A 16,334-nucleotide genomic window follows, 5' to 3' on the forward strand; every position below is an offset into this window, starting at 1 on the left:
CAGGCCCCGGGGCTGGGCGGGCGGGATGCTCCCGCTTGGCTCCGCAATGGTGAACATCTCTCTTTTCCTTTTCTTTTTTTTTGCCTGGCTAATTCAGTGCCGTTTTGGCTCGGCCTGGCAACGGCGAAGTTAATTGTGCTCTGGAAAAAGAAACGGTGGTTGGTGCGTTGTCATATGGCCGGTGCAAACGTTGACAAAAGCACTGTTTCTAACAAGCTTGTTTTCGTATATATATGAATATGTATGTGTGTGTATAAAAACAACACTGTGTTGGCATGTGTTTATAAACCCGTTACAAATTCCGGAAAGCAGTGGCTGAAAATAGAGGTAGATCTCGATTTGGCAATCGGGTTCGGAAAATGCGTGCTTTAAAGCTAAAATGGGAACTTTTCATTTCAGCTTCTCGCTGAGGCTCAGCCCTTGCTTGTGTGGTCCTTATCTTTAATTCACTCTTGACTGGTTAAGTGTTCAGTGGAACGGCCGAGGGTAGCAGATCTGCCGGGGTGCCGAAGGCTGTGGTTAGCTGGTGGTAGGCTTCTTCAGTGGTGAGCTTTCATTGAATTATCCCAAGGGAGGACCGAACCGCTTTTGTTTATGGTACAGGAAAAACACGGTGGATTTTTGTGTGATTTTACGGATCCTTCAGAAGATTTATAAACTAATAGTAACATTTGCTGACTGCCAGCGCAGAGTTCCCTAAACAGAGTGGGGAGCAAGTAGGAGGCTTTAGAAAAGCGGCAGTTTCGTGAGTTGGACGATGACTCACTCTGCCTACTGACTGCAACGTGGCTGATCTAAAAAAAATACTTCTGTGCCCCGTATTTTTATAGTCAAAGGGATAGTACTTAGCAGGTTGTATAATATGTCATTAGTCATTCTTGGTCTTTCTCCTGTGAGTAACGATTTGATCATTATGTGGTCTGCATAATCAAATTAACTGGTATCTTTCCTTCTTATTTGTATTTCTGAAAAAGTAAACGTCTTATACTTGACTGTGTTTCAGTGCACATCCTGTTTCCTGAAAACTGTGATAAATCCACGTGCAGAAGTTGAGCACGAATTGAAGGGGCCGCTTGCATAATGCATGAAGCTGGTGGTGCGTGGCGATGTCTGCCAGCACTAGGAATAATTTCAAAGCCGACAGCCTTTCTGTGGGTCACTTCTGTTGCCCTCACCCGAGAACTGATCTGTTTTAAAAGCATAGTTGTAAACCACTTAGGAAACTAGTATCTTTGTGTTTCCCTCTTTAAACTTTGTGGGAGGAAGGCATAAAAGTACCACTTAAAAAAAAAAATGGTAGTCTTGGAAAGGTGACAGTTCGCCTAAATGAAAACATCAGTGCCTGTGTGAATAGACTGTTCAGCACAAATTGGGGTGATACACACCCCTTTTCTTATATTACAGTCCATCATGTGTTTTAAGTGGTTAGAGCATGTTATGCAACTGAAGAGGAATTTGTCTTTTTTGTTTATTAGTGTGCATTTTCAAGACAGTCCATTGGACTGGTGGTTATGACTTTCATTGAAACTGAAAATGTATAAACTTAACAGATGTTGGTGTCACTCTGTAAGTATTAGTGTTTTAAAAACCCCATCTCATTATTTTCCAAAGTTGAAAATGACCATGAAATGAAAAGAAAACAATTTGTTACTTTGAGCTCATTTTAGCTTGAGAAAAGCCTCGCTTTCGTTTAATTGGTTGCCCTTTAACTAATTATTATCTTAGTCAGAGTGAAAGAAAGTTTGGGGTTAACTTTTTACCTTCCATCCCTCCTATGTGCTTCTGGTCCACAGGACTACTTGTCTTAATTGTCTGTTTGCTGTTGACTTGTGGATGGGGAAACAAGTTTGGCTGCCCCCCTGGCACCAGCGATGCTCTGGGGGCTTCGGCCCTGGCAGAGGGGCCAGCTGACGGGCGATGGCAGCGACGGGGCTGCAGCATGTCAGCAAAGGGCTGCGCTAGGTGAGAGATTGAACTGGCATGATGAGAGAAGTACATCTTTAATGTGACAGTCGGTAATGCGTGGACATAGAAGCATTTTTTTTAGATAAGGATATATGAACCTGCTACAGCGTTGTCATCTGTTATGTTTCCAAAGTAGAATTTTCAGGGGAGGTAAACGAAAGATCACTCTCTATTACTGAATTTTAATTTAATTTGTTTTAATAGTGGGGCATTTTTGCTATGACAATGTCTAATTGTCCTCACCGTGCTCATGTGAGCTACTGTATCTGTTTGATAGATAGGCTGCTTCCTAGGACTAGATCCGGTTTTGAATGATAGCTGGGCACTGCTTTTTGTGGCATTGGGATTGTCATTCGCTCATAGTTACATAGGAAATTTGCAGCAGGATCAGGTCAAATTGAAGGCTGCAATGGGTTGCTTATGCTTATGTCGCTATTTGCTTTCTTAGCTAAATCACTCTGATTTTGAAAATCATTACATACCTTTTGAAAACGTTGCAATTAGTGGTCACCTGGTGGAAGGGTATAGTATAAACTGATGATTAAAAATGCATAATTTTAGGGACACAGAATGAAAATTTTAGGGCTCTTACTTCAGTGAGCAAGTGGGCCACAACTCCCTTTTTCCTTGAAGCAGTAATGTCAGTACTGCTGCCGCCTTCATTTAGTCATGGTGGTAAGGGGTAAGATCTGAGTTGTTTAATGGAACCAGCTAAAAGAGAGGTTCCAGATGTGTCACCCAGCTGGTGCAAACCGATTTGGTATGGCTGCATATTGAAGACATCAGCAATTTGAAACAATAGGCCTAATTATGGGGAAGAATACAACTGGGCTTAGATGGTCCCAAGGATATAAAATACAGCTTACTGCAGCGTGTTTGAACAGAGGCCTTGGACCTTGGGTTAACATGAAACTTAAAGTGTGAGGATAAGCTACAAAAATGAATTTTCATTGCAGCTTTTTGGGGGGTGGGAAATGAAAGGATAACGGTCTGGGGCGATGTAAACTTTTTTGCAGGCAGCAGCTCAGAATGCTTGAACCGGAAAGTGGTGCATGTGAATGTTTTTAGGTTTTAAAAAAAGTTAAAAACCAAGAGGCTAGACTTCTGTTTTTTGTAATTGTGAACAAATAGTTGGATAATCACTGATGCTGTCCTGATTAACTCTAGGATAAAATTTATATTTGTTCTTTAATTAAATTCATGGGTATTATAAGAAGGGTCCTCACGCTGATGTCTTAATACAGATATAAATTCAAGATAGTTTTGGGAAAAGTAACTGTTACTTCATTGTGTTTGTACAAAGGTTATAATAACCCTTGTAAAACGCTATCTAAAACTAGTACTCTTGGCAGTATGTCAAGAGAGGAATCTCAAGACAGTGGTTATACGTGTTGAGTAAAGAAAGCTCCGAAGATCACCCTTCTGGCAGGGTACTATACCACATCAGTGGTGGCCAGCTCAACACTGTTCAATGTGGAAGTACTACACTCGGTGATCTTTATTTAAAAAGAAAAACCTGGCAGAGGATAATAGTATGCGTTCCATTCTCCTTGCCTGTGTTCGTCACCTGGCTGTACGAATACCTGGAGAGAGCTGGTGTACGGCAGGAGGGAGCGAGCCGGGGCACTGGGGCTCTGCGTCCTGGTGGCAGTCAGCCTTGAGACTGAGGAATGGTAATATTTAAATGTCTTGAAACACTCTTGTTTCTGTTTGCCAGTGTGCCTTTCTTTATTATTCTTTTTTTTTGTCTATGCAATTTTGATTAGTGAATTGAGGTTGTTATTTTAGGATACGTTAATTTGTCAGCTGGCCTTGCTGCCCTGTTAGGAGTGGGGAGACCTGTTTTGCTTGGTCCCCAGTGTCCCACTGAAGTGCTAGCAGAGTTTTAAGGCAAAACGGTCCTACAATTAATTCTGAAGTGTCAAGATAGTTTGGAGGACTTTACATGTATTTAGAGCGCTAGGTGAAGAGCTGAAATGTGTTAATCTAAGATCAAACAGAAGACATTTAGTGGTTTGATGTGACCTATAGTTGTTGGGGAAGAGCATACAAGTAACTTGTAATGGAATTGCCCAAACCTTACCACACTGTGTAAGGTACACCCTTGACTCTTCTCTTTGTGGCATCTTTGAGCTTTTAAAAGAAATGAGGATGTTGTGCAAAAATGCAACATGTGGTCTTTATGACTGCATTCTGCTGCTGCAGACAGGGAAGCTTACTGAGAAAATTACAACTTTTGTTTTCATAAATAGTAGTTGCGTTCATTAGACTACTAAAAAATAAATGATGTCTGAAAGTGCCCATATGTATGGGGAAGCGGTTATAGAATATATCAGTTACTGTGTAAAATGTACTCGCTGTTAGTTTTTCTCTGTAATATGGGTTGGGTAAGTGTAGAAGTAATGGATAAAGTCGTAATATTTGTCTAATATGTAGGCATGATTCTGGTAGCAATGAATCTATAGAGGCAAAATTATGATTTGAGATGTTAGTAAACTTTATCCAATATCATGAGGATTTAAGCTTTATAAGTGGCATTGGATGTGGCTGTATATTCTGGAAAGTCAATAAATACCAGGAGTGCACAAAGCTTAGCCTTTTCGTGTCAACAGTACCCAGTTATCTCTGATTATGGTGAAATACTTAAAACCCTGGTTTTGTCTTTGAGTAAAAGAATTATTCCGAAATTTGGTGACTGAGGTGCAGGATATGATTGTTTCTGGCTTGTCTCTTAACAACTGTGTTGGAGAATTATCAACTTTTCTGTGATATTCCCTTCTTTATTGAGATTCAGTAGGATTTTTCATTGTGTGCCTTTTATTGTCAATAGGTTATATCTAAAACTTTCACAATATATGTTTAGAAATAGTGGTTGGTGATTACCGTCAGTTTTCCTCCATGAGTATGAAAAATATATGTAATTTCTAGTTAGTTTAGCTTTTGTGATGGTTTCTTAATTTGTCATTGGATGCTAAATAAGTTGTATATTTAGGACAACTTAAGGACTTGGGGAGGAGAAAGGCTTCTGTATGTACTGGAATACTGATGTATTTTTCTCTCCTTTTCAGGTTGTCACGGAGTAAAATGGATGGTAGCTTTGATTGTGATTGTGGTGAGCTGGAGCCACCTGATCATTAACAGAAGGCATCTTTTGTAAATCAAGAGCTGCCAGTTTCCCGTTTAACTAGACTGTAAACAAAGGAGAGAAAAAGGAGGAAGAAGGAAAACAAAATAGTGCTTACCAGCACCATAGAATGACGCTGCTCAGGACCAGTCCAACACTGAATGTATCTGCACTGTGAGGAGGAGGATGTTAATAGAAGCCTATTATGTGCATATTTATTCACATTTTTGTTAAATGTTAACCAGTTTAGCACAGTAGAGCTGAGTGCATAGTATGTCATTTCATTCCGTTTGAGTTTCTTGTGAGTATTTTCTTTAATGTCTGCAGAAATGCTGCACCTTTCTTGAACTATGAATGCTGCAATCTTTCTATCTTATGCTTGGTTTGAGTTCTAGAGCTTACGGGCTCTAAATTCAAGGGGACACAACAGGCCTGGCTGGCTCATAATGAAATGAGAGTGTCAAGAAACCATCTTGCAGTCGAAGCCAAGTGTTTCTTCTCCCTTTCCGTAAGACCTTTCCTTCAGATACCAGTGGAAGTGTCTCCGCGTGTTTACAGAAGCTTAGTAGTTTGAGGAAAAAGAAACTTAAAGAATTTTAAAATGGCAGAAAAATTTGAAAGTCTCATGAACATTCATGGTTTTGATCTGGGCTCTCGGTATATGGACTTAAAACCACTGGGCTGTGGTGGAAATGGCTTAGTTTTTTCTGCTGTCGATAATGACTGTGACAAAAGAGTGGCTGTCAAGAAAATTGTCCTTACAGATCCCCAGAGTGTTAAACATGCTCTACGTGAGATCAAAATTATTAGAAGACTTGACCACGATAACATTGTCAAAGTATTTGAAATTCTTGGTCCTAGTGGAAGCCAGTTGACAGATGACGTGGGCTCCCTTACAGAATTGAACTGTGTTTACATTGTCCAGGAATACATGGAGACAGATCTGGCTAATCTGCTAGAGCAAGGCCCTTTACTGGAAGATCATGCCAGACTTTTCATGTACCAGCTGCTACGTGGGCTCAAGTATATTCACTCTGCAAATGTTCTGCATAGAGATCTCAAACCAGCTAATCTTTTCATTAATACTGAAGACTTGGTGCTGAAGATTGGTGACTTCGGTCTTGCGCGAATCATGGATCCTCATTATTCCCACAAGGTATGTGAAAAGTGGGAATATTTAAGTGATACACTGACAACCATGACTTCTTAAAATAGCATCTTTCTCCCTTTCACAGAGGTAGATAGTCTGTGGAAGGCCTCATTAGCAGTGGGATATCAATTGGGAATCACACAGTACATCTGCAATGCTTGCAAGTAGAGTAAAACACATCTCTGGATGGCATGTTTTGTCTCAGATAGGACTGCTGCAAGGATAAAATAAAACCTTTTTCCACTAGGTGTGTTCTGCAGAAAAGCAGATCTTTAACAGTGAATACAGAACCTGAGATCAAGAGCAACGTTTAGAGGCATAACTATAGAAGCCTTAGATAAGTTTGTAAGTAGTGCATTCATAGTGTGCAAGTGTGGCTTCTTGGGATTGATGTAGAGATTCTGTCTTCCTGGTTTAGATGATGTTTCACAAGAGTTCATTATTATCTTTGCATTTATTTGGGATCTGAGTATAAGAAAGTTTTGCTGCAGTACCTCATTTGACTAATAAATAGTCTCTTCTATATTGTTGCTGTTAACTCATAAAGATACTGCTGTTCCATTTTAAAAAGTAGAAGTGCATGGTAGGGGACATATGGTACTATCCCTATGATCTTAAGACCAAAAAATCTAGTAGTAGTGCATTAAAAAATAAGAAACCAGTAATTAAAAAATCATATCTCTTAAAAATCTAAGTAAGCTTTTTTTCTGTGTGTTTTTTTTTTTTTTTTAATTAACTTCATTAGGGCCATCTTTCTGAAGGATTGGTTACTAAATGGTACAGATCGCCCCGTCTTTTGCTTTCTCCTAACAACTACACTAAAGCCATTGACATGTGGGCTGCAGGTTGCATCTTTGCTGAAATGCTGACTGGGAAAACCCTCTTTGCAGGTGGGTAGGATGAAAGTGTGTGTGTGTGTGTATTCCTAAAAGGAGTGGTACTGCTTAATTATCTCCCTAATGAAACGTTGCTTCTCATGGCTAGTATCAATAGTCATTGACTATCAGGGTATGCTATATTATTATGCAGTTATATAAGCAAACTGTGAATCGATGTACTTGTAACTCAGAGTATGTTTTATTTTGTTACTTGTACCAGTGTGTATTTAGATAAATATCACAATTTAATTTAGTACCTGCATATATGGTAAATCTGTCTGTAATTAGGTTAAACTAAATTTATTGGAGGCCTAAGAAGCGTTCTAAATACATGTATTTTAGTGAATTGATGTATCCAGGGAATATTTGAGGATTGCAAATGCCATGAGTATCATATTCATAAAGATTTTTTTTTTTAATATAGCCAACCTAATCACTTCTTGGTTCTCTATATTTAATGTTATGAAAGAGTAGCCCTTTTTTCCCTATTCCCATTATTTTTGTCATCTACAGACTGACCTGACCTTTGTTTCAGTGGTATAGGGAGGACTCTTAAGATCTAAAATTTAGTGTGGCATACCAAGGAAGTGTGTAACCTCCAAATGTTTCTGGTAAGATAGGAAGCAATGTCTGGTGTCATTATGTGCATCTGCATCAGTGTTTTGGTTAGGATCAGCGGCAAATTTGTGAAGCATATCTCTTGATGGCCATCCTGTACCACATTGCTGACTTAGCTCAGTGCACAACCTAGAGTCTCTTTAGATAAAATGAAATAGCCATTTGCACTGTAGGAGATCACCCGATGTGCTCCACCTGCTGATAGGCATTCAGTCCATGGGAGCAGATGAGCTAGTCTCAAGTAAACCCCTGAAATGCTTATTTTGTGTGCACCCTGGGGCCTCAGCAGCAGCTGTCTCATTCAGGCTCGCTCTTGGATTTGCTTCTGTTGGTCTAAATTACTGGGGTGATACAGATGAAACCTCTAAGAACTGAGCTTGCATTTCAGCATTCACGTTCCTTTAGATACACGTGGACTAAAAAGCACACCTCTGCAGTAATTCTTAGCTTTGTACATCAAGGTAATGAAATTAAGAGCGTTTTCCCATTAAGTATTATTAATGGAGTACTGTCACCTTGAAATCATTATTTTATAGAAATAGGCAATTAATATGTGAAGAGGCTTTTCCTAACTTGCAGTGAGTTGCTGAGTTACTAACTATTGGAGTAATGTCCCCAGTGTATTAATTGCTCAGCTGGTAAGATATTTATTTGGCTTCCACTGCATCAAGCACTTCTACTGGAAAATAGTAAAATAGTGGGAGAAAGTCTGTGGATTTCCGCATTCAGCACAGATTGATTACAACTGCTAGCATTTTGGCTTTTTTTTTTTGAGTAGCATTGCTATTTGTCAAAAGTTTTCATTGGTCTAATATTTGTGTAGGGAGTTGGATTATTATTATTAATAATAATATTTTAAACTCAGTGTTAGTAACCAAAATCCTAAGTTTATGGGCTCATTTATGTGCCCTAATTGCATTGTATAGATACCTAGAAAAGTATTTTTAGATCTGGATGTGTCCCTCTGATAATTTAGCACTGCCATAGTTTTCTGATCTAAAGAGTGGACTTCTTAACATCTTGCATTTGGAAAGGGAAAATGGTTGGAGATATGACAGTTAGCCTGTCCTGAAACTCTGCATAAAATTCTTTTGCAAAGCTGTTTGGATGGCTTGATTTGATTAACTTGCAACTTCCTGTCTACTTCTGAACCGTCCCTTGGGAATCTTGCTGTCTGGAAAGCTGATGGGAATGGGAAGGAAAAATGCAGATTAAAATTGCAGAATACCTGAGATGAGGGAGGGAAGGGAAGTAGAGGCAGAGAAATTCAATAGCTGCTCAAGCAGTTTATGTAATTCTTCCTTCTAAATGAATATTCTAAAATGCTTGTTTCACTTGTAGTGGAAAGAAAGCTGATTAATTTGTAGGATGGAAATAATGATACAGTAGAATCTGTTTTCCAGCAAATTAGTGTAACATCTGATAGCTTATATCGAGCAGTTTGTAGTAGTCTGAAGTAGGAGGGCAAAACGGCTTTTTCCATCCAGCGAATAAGTTAACAAGAGGCCGTACTGATTCACTTGGGGAATGTAGGTCTTGGAATTTTCTGTAGTGACTTTGCCTCAGCTTTTCTTTAAGTCCTCTGGCAGATGTGTGGTGGGATGTCCAGTGCAGGCTGCCGTGCAAACTGCTGAAGTGTACTGATAGTGTGTAGATTATGAGATGCTACAATCTCTTTCTGGCCCCATTTATTTTTGTGTTTAATGTCACATGCATCAGTATCGTTGATGATTGCCTAGAGCTGCTTGGTGAAACACTGGCATGCAAATAATCCTATATAGTTTCATCTCCTAGTTGAATCTCTGGGGTGCTACATGCTTCTTGGAGCTAAGCAATAAATTGAGGTAGACAAGCTGTATTTCTGGGTACTCCAACTTTAACACTGGTACTGAATATAGATGCCATTCAAAATTCACCTGCTGTATGGGCCCTTACAGTTCTTTACCCAGGGAAACTTCAGATAGTGCTAAAAGTGCACTATAATTTCAATCATAATACAGTACTTCTTTTGTTTTGTTGTTTTGTGAGTTTTTCTTTGTTAAACGAGATTACACTGCTTTACTGGCAGGTGATTTTTGTCTTGCACCTGACAGTAATACAGGGTTTCAGAGTAGAATATTAATGCAAATGGTTGTGGCCTGCAAGATCTCTTGCTGAGCTAAACCACTACTGTTTTTATTAATAAGGGACATATAATTCAAAGTGAGGTCAAGTATTGAATTCATTAGGTGGATCAGTTGAAAGGGGAGGATTGCAGTATATAGTATATAACAAAAAGATAGAGTGTTGCTGTAGAGTACCTCATCCACGGTGAAAACATCCTTGCAAAAGCTTAAGGTTAGGTCGCTTTATCTGTGTGTAGCAGCTCTGTAGTTCTCCATATGCTACGGTGTTTTTGAGAGCTCTTCAGATTTATTATCATTCAAATTTAGAACTTCAGCCTTTCCTCTGTTGTAAGAGATAAGTTGTCTACTGAAAATAGCTGCTCAGAGCACAAAATTTTGACATGCCTTTCACATGCAGGGATCAGAAGTGTTTGAAGTTGAAATGGCTTGTGTTTTCTCTTGGTGCTTAGGTGCACATGAACTTGAACAGATGCAGTTGATTCTAGAATCAATTCCTGTTGTACATGAGGAGGACCGTCAGGAGCTTCTCAATGTAATTCCAGTTTACATTAGAAACGATATGACTGAGCCACACAAACCTTTAACTCAGTTGCTTCCAGGCATCAGTCCTGAAGGTAAGTAAGTAATTCAGAAAAAAATACTTCATGTATTTCAAAATCATAAAATAGTGAACAACAATGTGTGTGATTGTTAAAAGCAAATTTCAGTTACAGGCATCTGTGCATTCTGTGAAGAAGGATTGTCTTCTGCTGTAATAAGAAACAATTTGCTTGGTAGCTACTTGGTCATTTTTGCAGTAGAATTGTGAGTCTCTGGTGGAGCTGTTTGCACTGGAAGACTGGTTGAATCGCTCTATTTTGAGACAGTGGCCTTCTAAATATAAGGGAACATTGGAATGCAGTCAGTATAAAACAACTGTCTTTCAGATCTTTTTAAAAGAAAGTCCCCAAACCGAACTGACAGGAGTGTCTCCTGATAGCTGTTGGTGGATACTGATCTGGCTCAAAGCATTCTGTCTCTTAGTATTTTTTGCTGCTTTAAGTTAAATTGTTGTTGATTTTTAGATTTGACCTCTACTCTCCTACCTTTACTATGGCTACAGGATGCATGTTTGGCACTGCAGTGTCAGTAGCTGATACTTTACAGGTGGCTACTTTTAAGCAAATGCACACCTCTAGAGCAAAGCACTGTACTGTAATCTTAAATTCTAGATGTCTGAAATGCTGTTTTTCTCCTATTTAATGATAACTTTTTCTCTGCAGCGCTGGACTTTCTGGAGCAAATTTTGACGTTTAGTCCCATGGATCGATTGACAGCAGAAGAAGCTTTGTCCCATCCTTATATGAGCATTTATTCCTTTCCAACGGATGAGCCTATTTCAAGTCATCCTTTTCACATTGAAGATGAGGTTGATGATATTCTGCTGATGGATGAAAGTCACAGCCATATTTATAATTGGGAAAGGTAAATTTATTACTTACTGGGGCATGTAACATAACTGAATGGTCGTGTGCTTGAAGTAATGCTGCTTCATGGGCATAATTTCCTTTTCTGTTTCTTCTTCTTAAGTTGACCCGAGAATAAACTTTTCCCTTATAGGCAGTGCATTGTTGTTGAGTTTATAATTCATTAGACTGACTTGGATATGCTGATGCATTCCTGAGATGCACTCAGGACTGCAGAATCTAAAGTCAATCTCTCCATTACTTCTTTCCCCAAAATGTTTCTCTAAAAAATAAACTCTAAATGAAGAGAGTTTTGGGGTTTTTTTAAGTATGATTGTCTTGTAGCTCATATAATAGTGAAGGGATTTATGGTAGTCAGTTAAAGACACTTTAAGGAAGAGTTCTATAAATGGAGTGAGCTATTATACATAATTCTGGACTTAAATCTTTCAGATGTGCATATGTGGATTACTTTATGCCAGATTAAATTAAAAACCTGGAAGAGGTACACGATTGGATTGAGGAAAAACTTTCTGTGTTGAACTGCCTTTATTCTGTAAGGGAATTTCTAAACTTAACTGTCTCTGTCTTGGGAGCTGGAAGACTGTGTTTTAGCTTCTAACACTTAGGAAATTGTTTTACAGATACCATGAAAGTCAGTTTTCAGACCATGACTGGCCTATTCATAATAACTATGAAGCTGATGAAGTTCAGCGTGATCCAAGGGCTCTTTCTGATGTTACTGATGAGGAAGAAGTGCAAGTAGATCCTCGCAAATATTTGGATGGAGATCGTGAAAAGTATCTGGAGGATCCTGCCTTTGACACCCACTTCTCTACTGAGCCTTGCTGGCAGTATTCAGATCACCATGAAAACAAGTATTGTGATCTGGAATGTAGTCACACTTGTAATTACAAAATGAGGTCATCTTCATACCTAGATAATTTAGTTTGGCGAGACAGTGAAGTTAACCATTACTATGAGCCCAAGCTTATTATAGATCTGTCGAACTGGAAGGAACAGAGCAAAGAAAAGTCTGATAAGAAAGGCAAGTCTAAATGTGAAAAGAATGGGTTGGTGAAAGCTCAGATAGCACTTGAGGAAGCATCACAGCAACTTGTTGAAAAAGAAAGGGAGAAGAATCAAGGATTTGACTTTGATTCATTTATAGCAGAAACCATTCAGCTTAGTTTACAACACGAGTCTACTGATGTTGATAAATTAAATGACTTGAATAGCTCAGTGTCTCAAATAGAGTTGAAAGGATTAATATCGAAGTCAGTAAGCAGAGAGAAGCAGGAGAAAGGAATGGCTAATTTGGCACAGTTGGAAGCTCTGTACCAAACTTCTTGGGACAGTCAGTTTGTAAGTAGCGGGGAGGAGTGCTTCCTCATAGACCAGTTTTGTTGCGAAGTAAGGAAAGATGAACAAGTCGAAAAAGAAAATACTTACACCAGTTATTTGGACAAGTTTTTTAGTAAGAAAGAAGATGCTGAAATGCTAGAACCTGAGCCAGTAGAAGAGGGGAAGCTTGGGGAGAAGGAGAGAGAAGAGAGCTTTCTCAGTAACAGTGGAGAACTCCTCTTCAACAAGCAGCTTGAGGCTATAGGTATTCCTCAGTTTCACAGCCCTGTTGGTTCGCCACTGAAATCAATACAGGCCACGTTAACGCCTTCTGCTATGAAATCATCTCCCCAAATTCCCCACAAAACGTACAGCAGCATTCTGAAACATCTAAATTAAAACACTCAGCAGACATTTCTTTTATATTCATGAGATGTGTTTGTCTTTTTTTATTACTAGTGTAAGTAATTTTTTTACTTGAATCAGACGGTGTAATTTTGGTATGGATTTCATTAGTTTTCTGTTTACCATTGTTTTTACAATCCAGAATTACTTTCTATACATGAGTTACTTTTGTTTTTAAACTGGCATGTCGTTTGCACACAAAATTAAAGAATAGAGCAAAATAATGCAAAATGCAGGAGGTAACAAAAAATGCACTAAACCAAGAAAAAAACAAAAACAAACATTCTCTCAGTAAAACAGTGTCCATGTTTTGCAGAAAAAGAACCTTGCCTTGAAATTTACACAGTGAGACTGTACATAATTGCATGAAAATATCTATTTTTCCCAAGACGTTTTTTTCATTCATGCGTATTTTAGAGTTTTTCATACTGTACACATTTCTTAGACACATGATACCAGCAGCAACTGAAATGAATGCAGAATTTGGTACGCATGTGTTATCTACCTCAAGGTAACAGCAGTATGTGGCAAAACATTAACCACCCATAGTGCTTCTCATTATGCACTTCTATTTAGCCAGCATTATTGCAGTAGCTATTCTTATTGAAAATCATTCAATATTTATAAATGTTCTGGTATGCATTCTTTATAGTGAAGTGTTAATATGCAGCACTTTTATTTATTTTAGCAAATAAGTATATTTCTGTAATTATAGAAAGTCAACTTAATTTTTGAGTTACTTTTCAGATAAAAGTTTTTGTTTAGCACTATGGTTTTATTGCCTACATAGCTGGATATATATTAACATCGGCTTATTCTGAGGCTATCCAATACATTTTTTATTTTCATTTTTTAGTTTTCATTTCAAGTAAAGCACTCACTGTGTATAGGAATTTGTAATTGGAGGTGCTTGATCTCTACAAAAGAAATTAGGAATTGCTTTATTATCAAACGCTCCTAGAAGTCTTAATTGTGTTCATTTTTAAAAAAATTTTGTAATGTTAGTTGTGTGCATGGAAATAATTAAGGTACAACATTACTGTAGGTTAAAGTTCTATATGGTGAGACATTTTGTTTTTACTGTATGTTTTTACTGAATGATTCCTGTCCCGCTCCCACCCCCCCCTCAAAAGCAAGCATGAATAAAATTAGGTTAAATATAGCATGTAGCATCTCGGTCTTCTGAAAATTTGTTTTACCTTCTGATTTTTTGAAATACTGGATGTATCATTGGCTCCCCTGTTTAAAACGGAAAACAAATAAAAACATGGCCAGCAAAAATGCCTGTTGTTTTTCTGATGCTTTGTACAATGACGGATAAAGAGCCGCTACGGTAGCGCAGCGCTGTGAAGGCAGACCTGCTTGCCTGCGCTCCCTAATGCAAGGTGCTCAAGGAAGCAGGAGAAGCTGTCTTGTGGTCTGCCCCGGCAGCAGCGCCCCGGAAGGAGACGCCGGGAGTGTGCTTCTGTCCCAGTGTCTATGACCTGTATTGACGAAAATCTGGGGTAAAGGTATGGCTATGAAAGCGTGAGTGTAGTGTCAGCACAGTAGTGTCAGTAACCATTTTTGATGGTGAGCACCTTCGTGTTGCAGGCACCCTGGAGCAAAGGTGATCGTGTGGGTCTCAGCCAAGCACGTGTCTGGAGCGCCTTCACGAGGAAATTTCGGGAGCAGGACCCAGGTACCTCATACGGGATGTTTCAAAATGTGCAGATCGGGTCTCTGTTGCAGCAAGCCCTAAGAACAGTGTGTATTTCCCTTCCTGTTCCTCCCGTCAGAGCCATTCCTGAGGGAGCTAATTAGCTGTACAATAAAGCTACATCTTTTGGCAAACTCCTACAACTTTTTCCATGACAGTGTCTTAGTTCCTCCAAATTTTTCCATCCCTCCTCCCCTGCTCCTTTGGCAGGTGGTACAGCTGCAACTCACCTAAAAAGGAGCTGCCCCTTCAGCATGGCAGAAAAGGCTCCCTGGGGGAGGTGGGGCAGTGTGTATGTCCTTAGTACGATATGGCAATGCTTAGGTAGCCACGTCGTTGGGCATGTGTGGGGCTGCAGGGAGGGGGAAATGGCTGGTTGCCCTCTCCCCTGGGTGAGGGACTCATTTGAAGTGGTGTGGATTTTTTTTTTTTTTTTCAGAGATTGGATGAAAGCAGTGGGTGGGAAGTGCTTAGAAACTGGAAACAAAATTCAGCTTCAAAACATTGTGTGCAAATTAAGTCTTTTTTTTTTTTTTTTTTTCCCTGTAAGAACACCAATCAAACTCAATGGTACTTAAGAAGCCTGTAATGGTAGAAGGGAAACATTTTACACTCAAAAAGGGAGAGTCAAGTGTGGAGCCTAAATCCAGCTCAGTGCTTCACTGCCTTTGCCTTCTCTTTGGGCTGGGGGAGCAACGCTGTACTGGCACTGCCGGCTGCTTCGGTAGAACCCTGCTCTCCTGCCGGGCCCCCTCCACACATCACGGCAGGGTACAGCTGGGTGGTCTGGCTTGTTAAGTAGAAGTAATTCTCTATGTGGAGACGACTAAAGAAAGTAAAAATGCTTTGTAAGGACTGTGCAAAGTGAAATCTACTGCCAGAAAGTGAAGATGCTCTGAGCATGGAGTGGGGTTCTCTCTTGGCAAAGCACAGGCTCTCATGGGGTGTTCCCAGCGGGTGGAAGGTGGTTTCTGTCCCACACTTATCAGCCATGCCCATCCCTGCAAGGAGGAAAAAAAAAAAAAAAGACAGTTACATGTGTAGCCCTTTGGCTGTGACCTAGTCTTTAAAAACAAATTATGGAAGAGGTTTAAATTATTAAGCCAGATAAAGGGACCACTGCTTCATACCAATGTGCTTGCCAAGTGAAATGGAACACCCTTATTTAACAACAAAGCAAATAAGAAATGAGGATGTTAAACATCATCTAAAATTACCTTTTCTTCTCTATGTGGTCTTTGGTTAAAAGGCAGCATTTTAAAGTATATCTAACCAGCTAGAAGAGGTGATGTTTACCCTTGCTGAGCAGACCAGGACAGAGGTACTGGTACTGTCATCACATGAGATCTAGTAACTGCAAACTGGCACAATGCTGAATAGTTTCTTCTCAGCAGGAGTTCTCAGTCATAGTCAGTTAACTTTCTTACTATTGTATTTAATTTTAATTAATCAAGAGTTGCGATATATAATCTCAGCTATTTCCATGGGACTGCCCACGCTGCTGTTGACGGTATGGTCACAGCAGGAGCAGCGCGCCTTAGCTAGTCTTTGCCTGGAGCTCAGCTGGTCTGCTGGGGCTG

The 16,334-nt window shown here is 39.5% G+C and overlaps 1 protein-coding gene across 2 annotated transcripts in view; it reads left to right on the forward strand.

Moving 5' to 3' along the window:
* MAPK6 (mitogen-activated protein kinase 6) overlaps positions 1 to 14,336 on the forward strand; it is a 31,438-nt gene extending 17,102 nt beyond the window's left edge. The window contains exons 2-6 of one of the 2 annotated variants that reach the window (XM_009885719.1): positions 5,034 to 6,245; positions 6,985 to 7,129; positions 10,311 to 10,475; positions 11,124 to 11,325; positions 11,951 to 14,336. In XM_009885719.1, the coding sequence (XP_009884021.1) occupies positions 5,691 to 6,245; positions 6,985 to 7,129; positions 10,311 to 10,475; positions 11,124 to 11,325; positions 11,951 to 13,049 (2,166 nt within the window). In that variant the 5' untranslated portion in view covers positions 5,034 to 5,690 and the 3' untranslated portion in view covers positions 13,050 to 14,336. Of the gene's footprint in view, positions 1 to 5,033; positions 6,246 to 6,984; positions 7,130 to 10,310; positions 10,476 to 11,123; positions 11,326 to 11,950 lie in introns of those variants that run through there. The other variant, XM_009885718.1, reaches the window with a different exon arrangement.
* Positions 14,337 to 16,334: the final 1,998 nt, after the last annotated feature.

The sequence above is a fragment of the Charadrius vociferus genome, unplaced genomic scaffold (genome assembly GCF_000708025.1).
Source record: "Charadrius vociferus isolate BGI_N301 unplaced genomic scaffold, ASM70802v2 scaffold325, whole genome shotgun sequence".
Lineage (NCBI taxonomy): Eukaryota > Metazoa > Chordata > Aves > Charadriiformes > Charadriidae > Charadrius > Charadrius vociferus.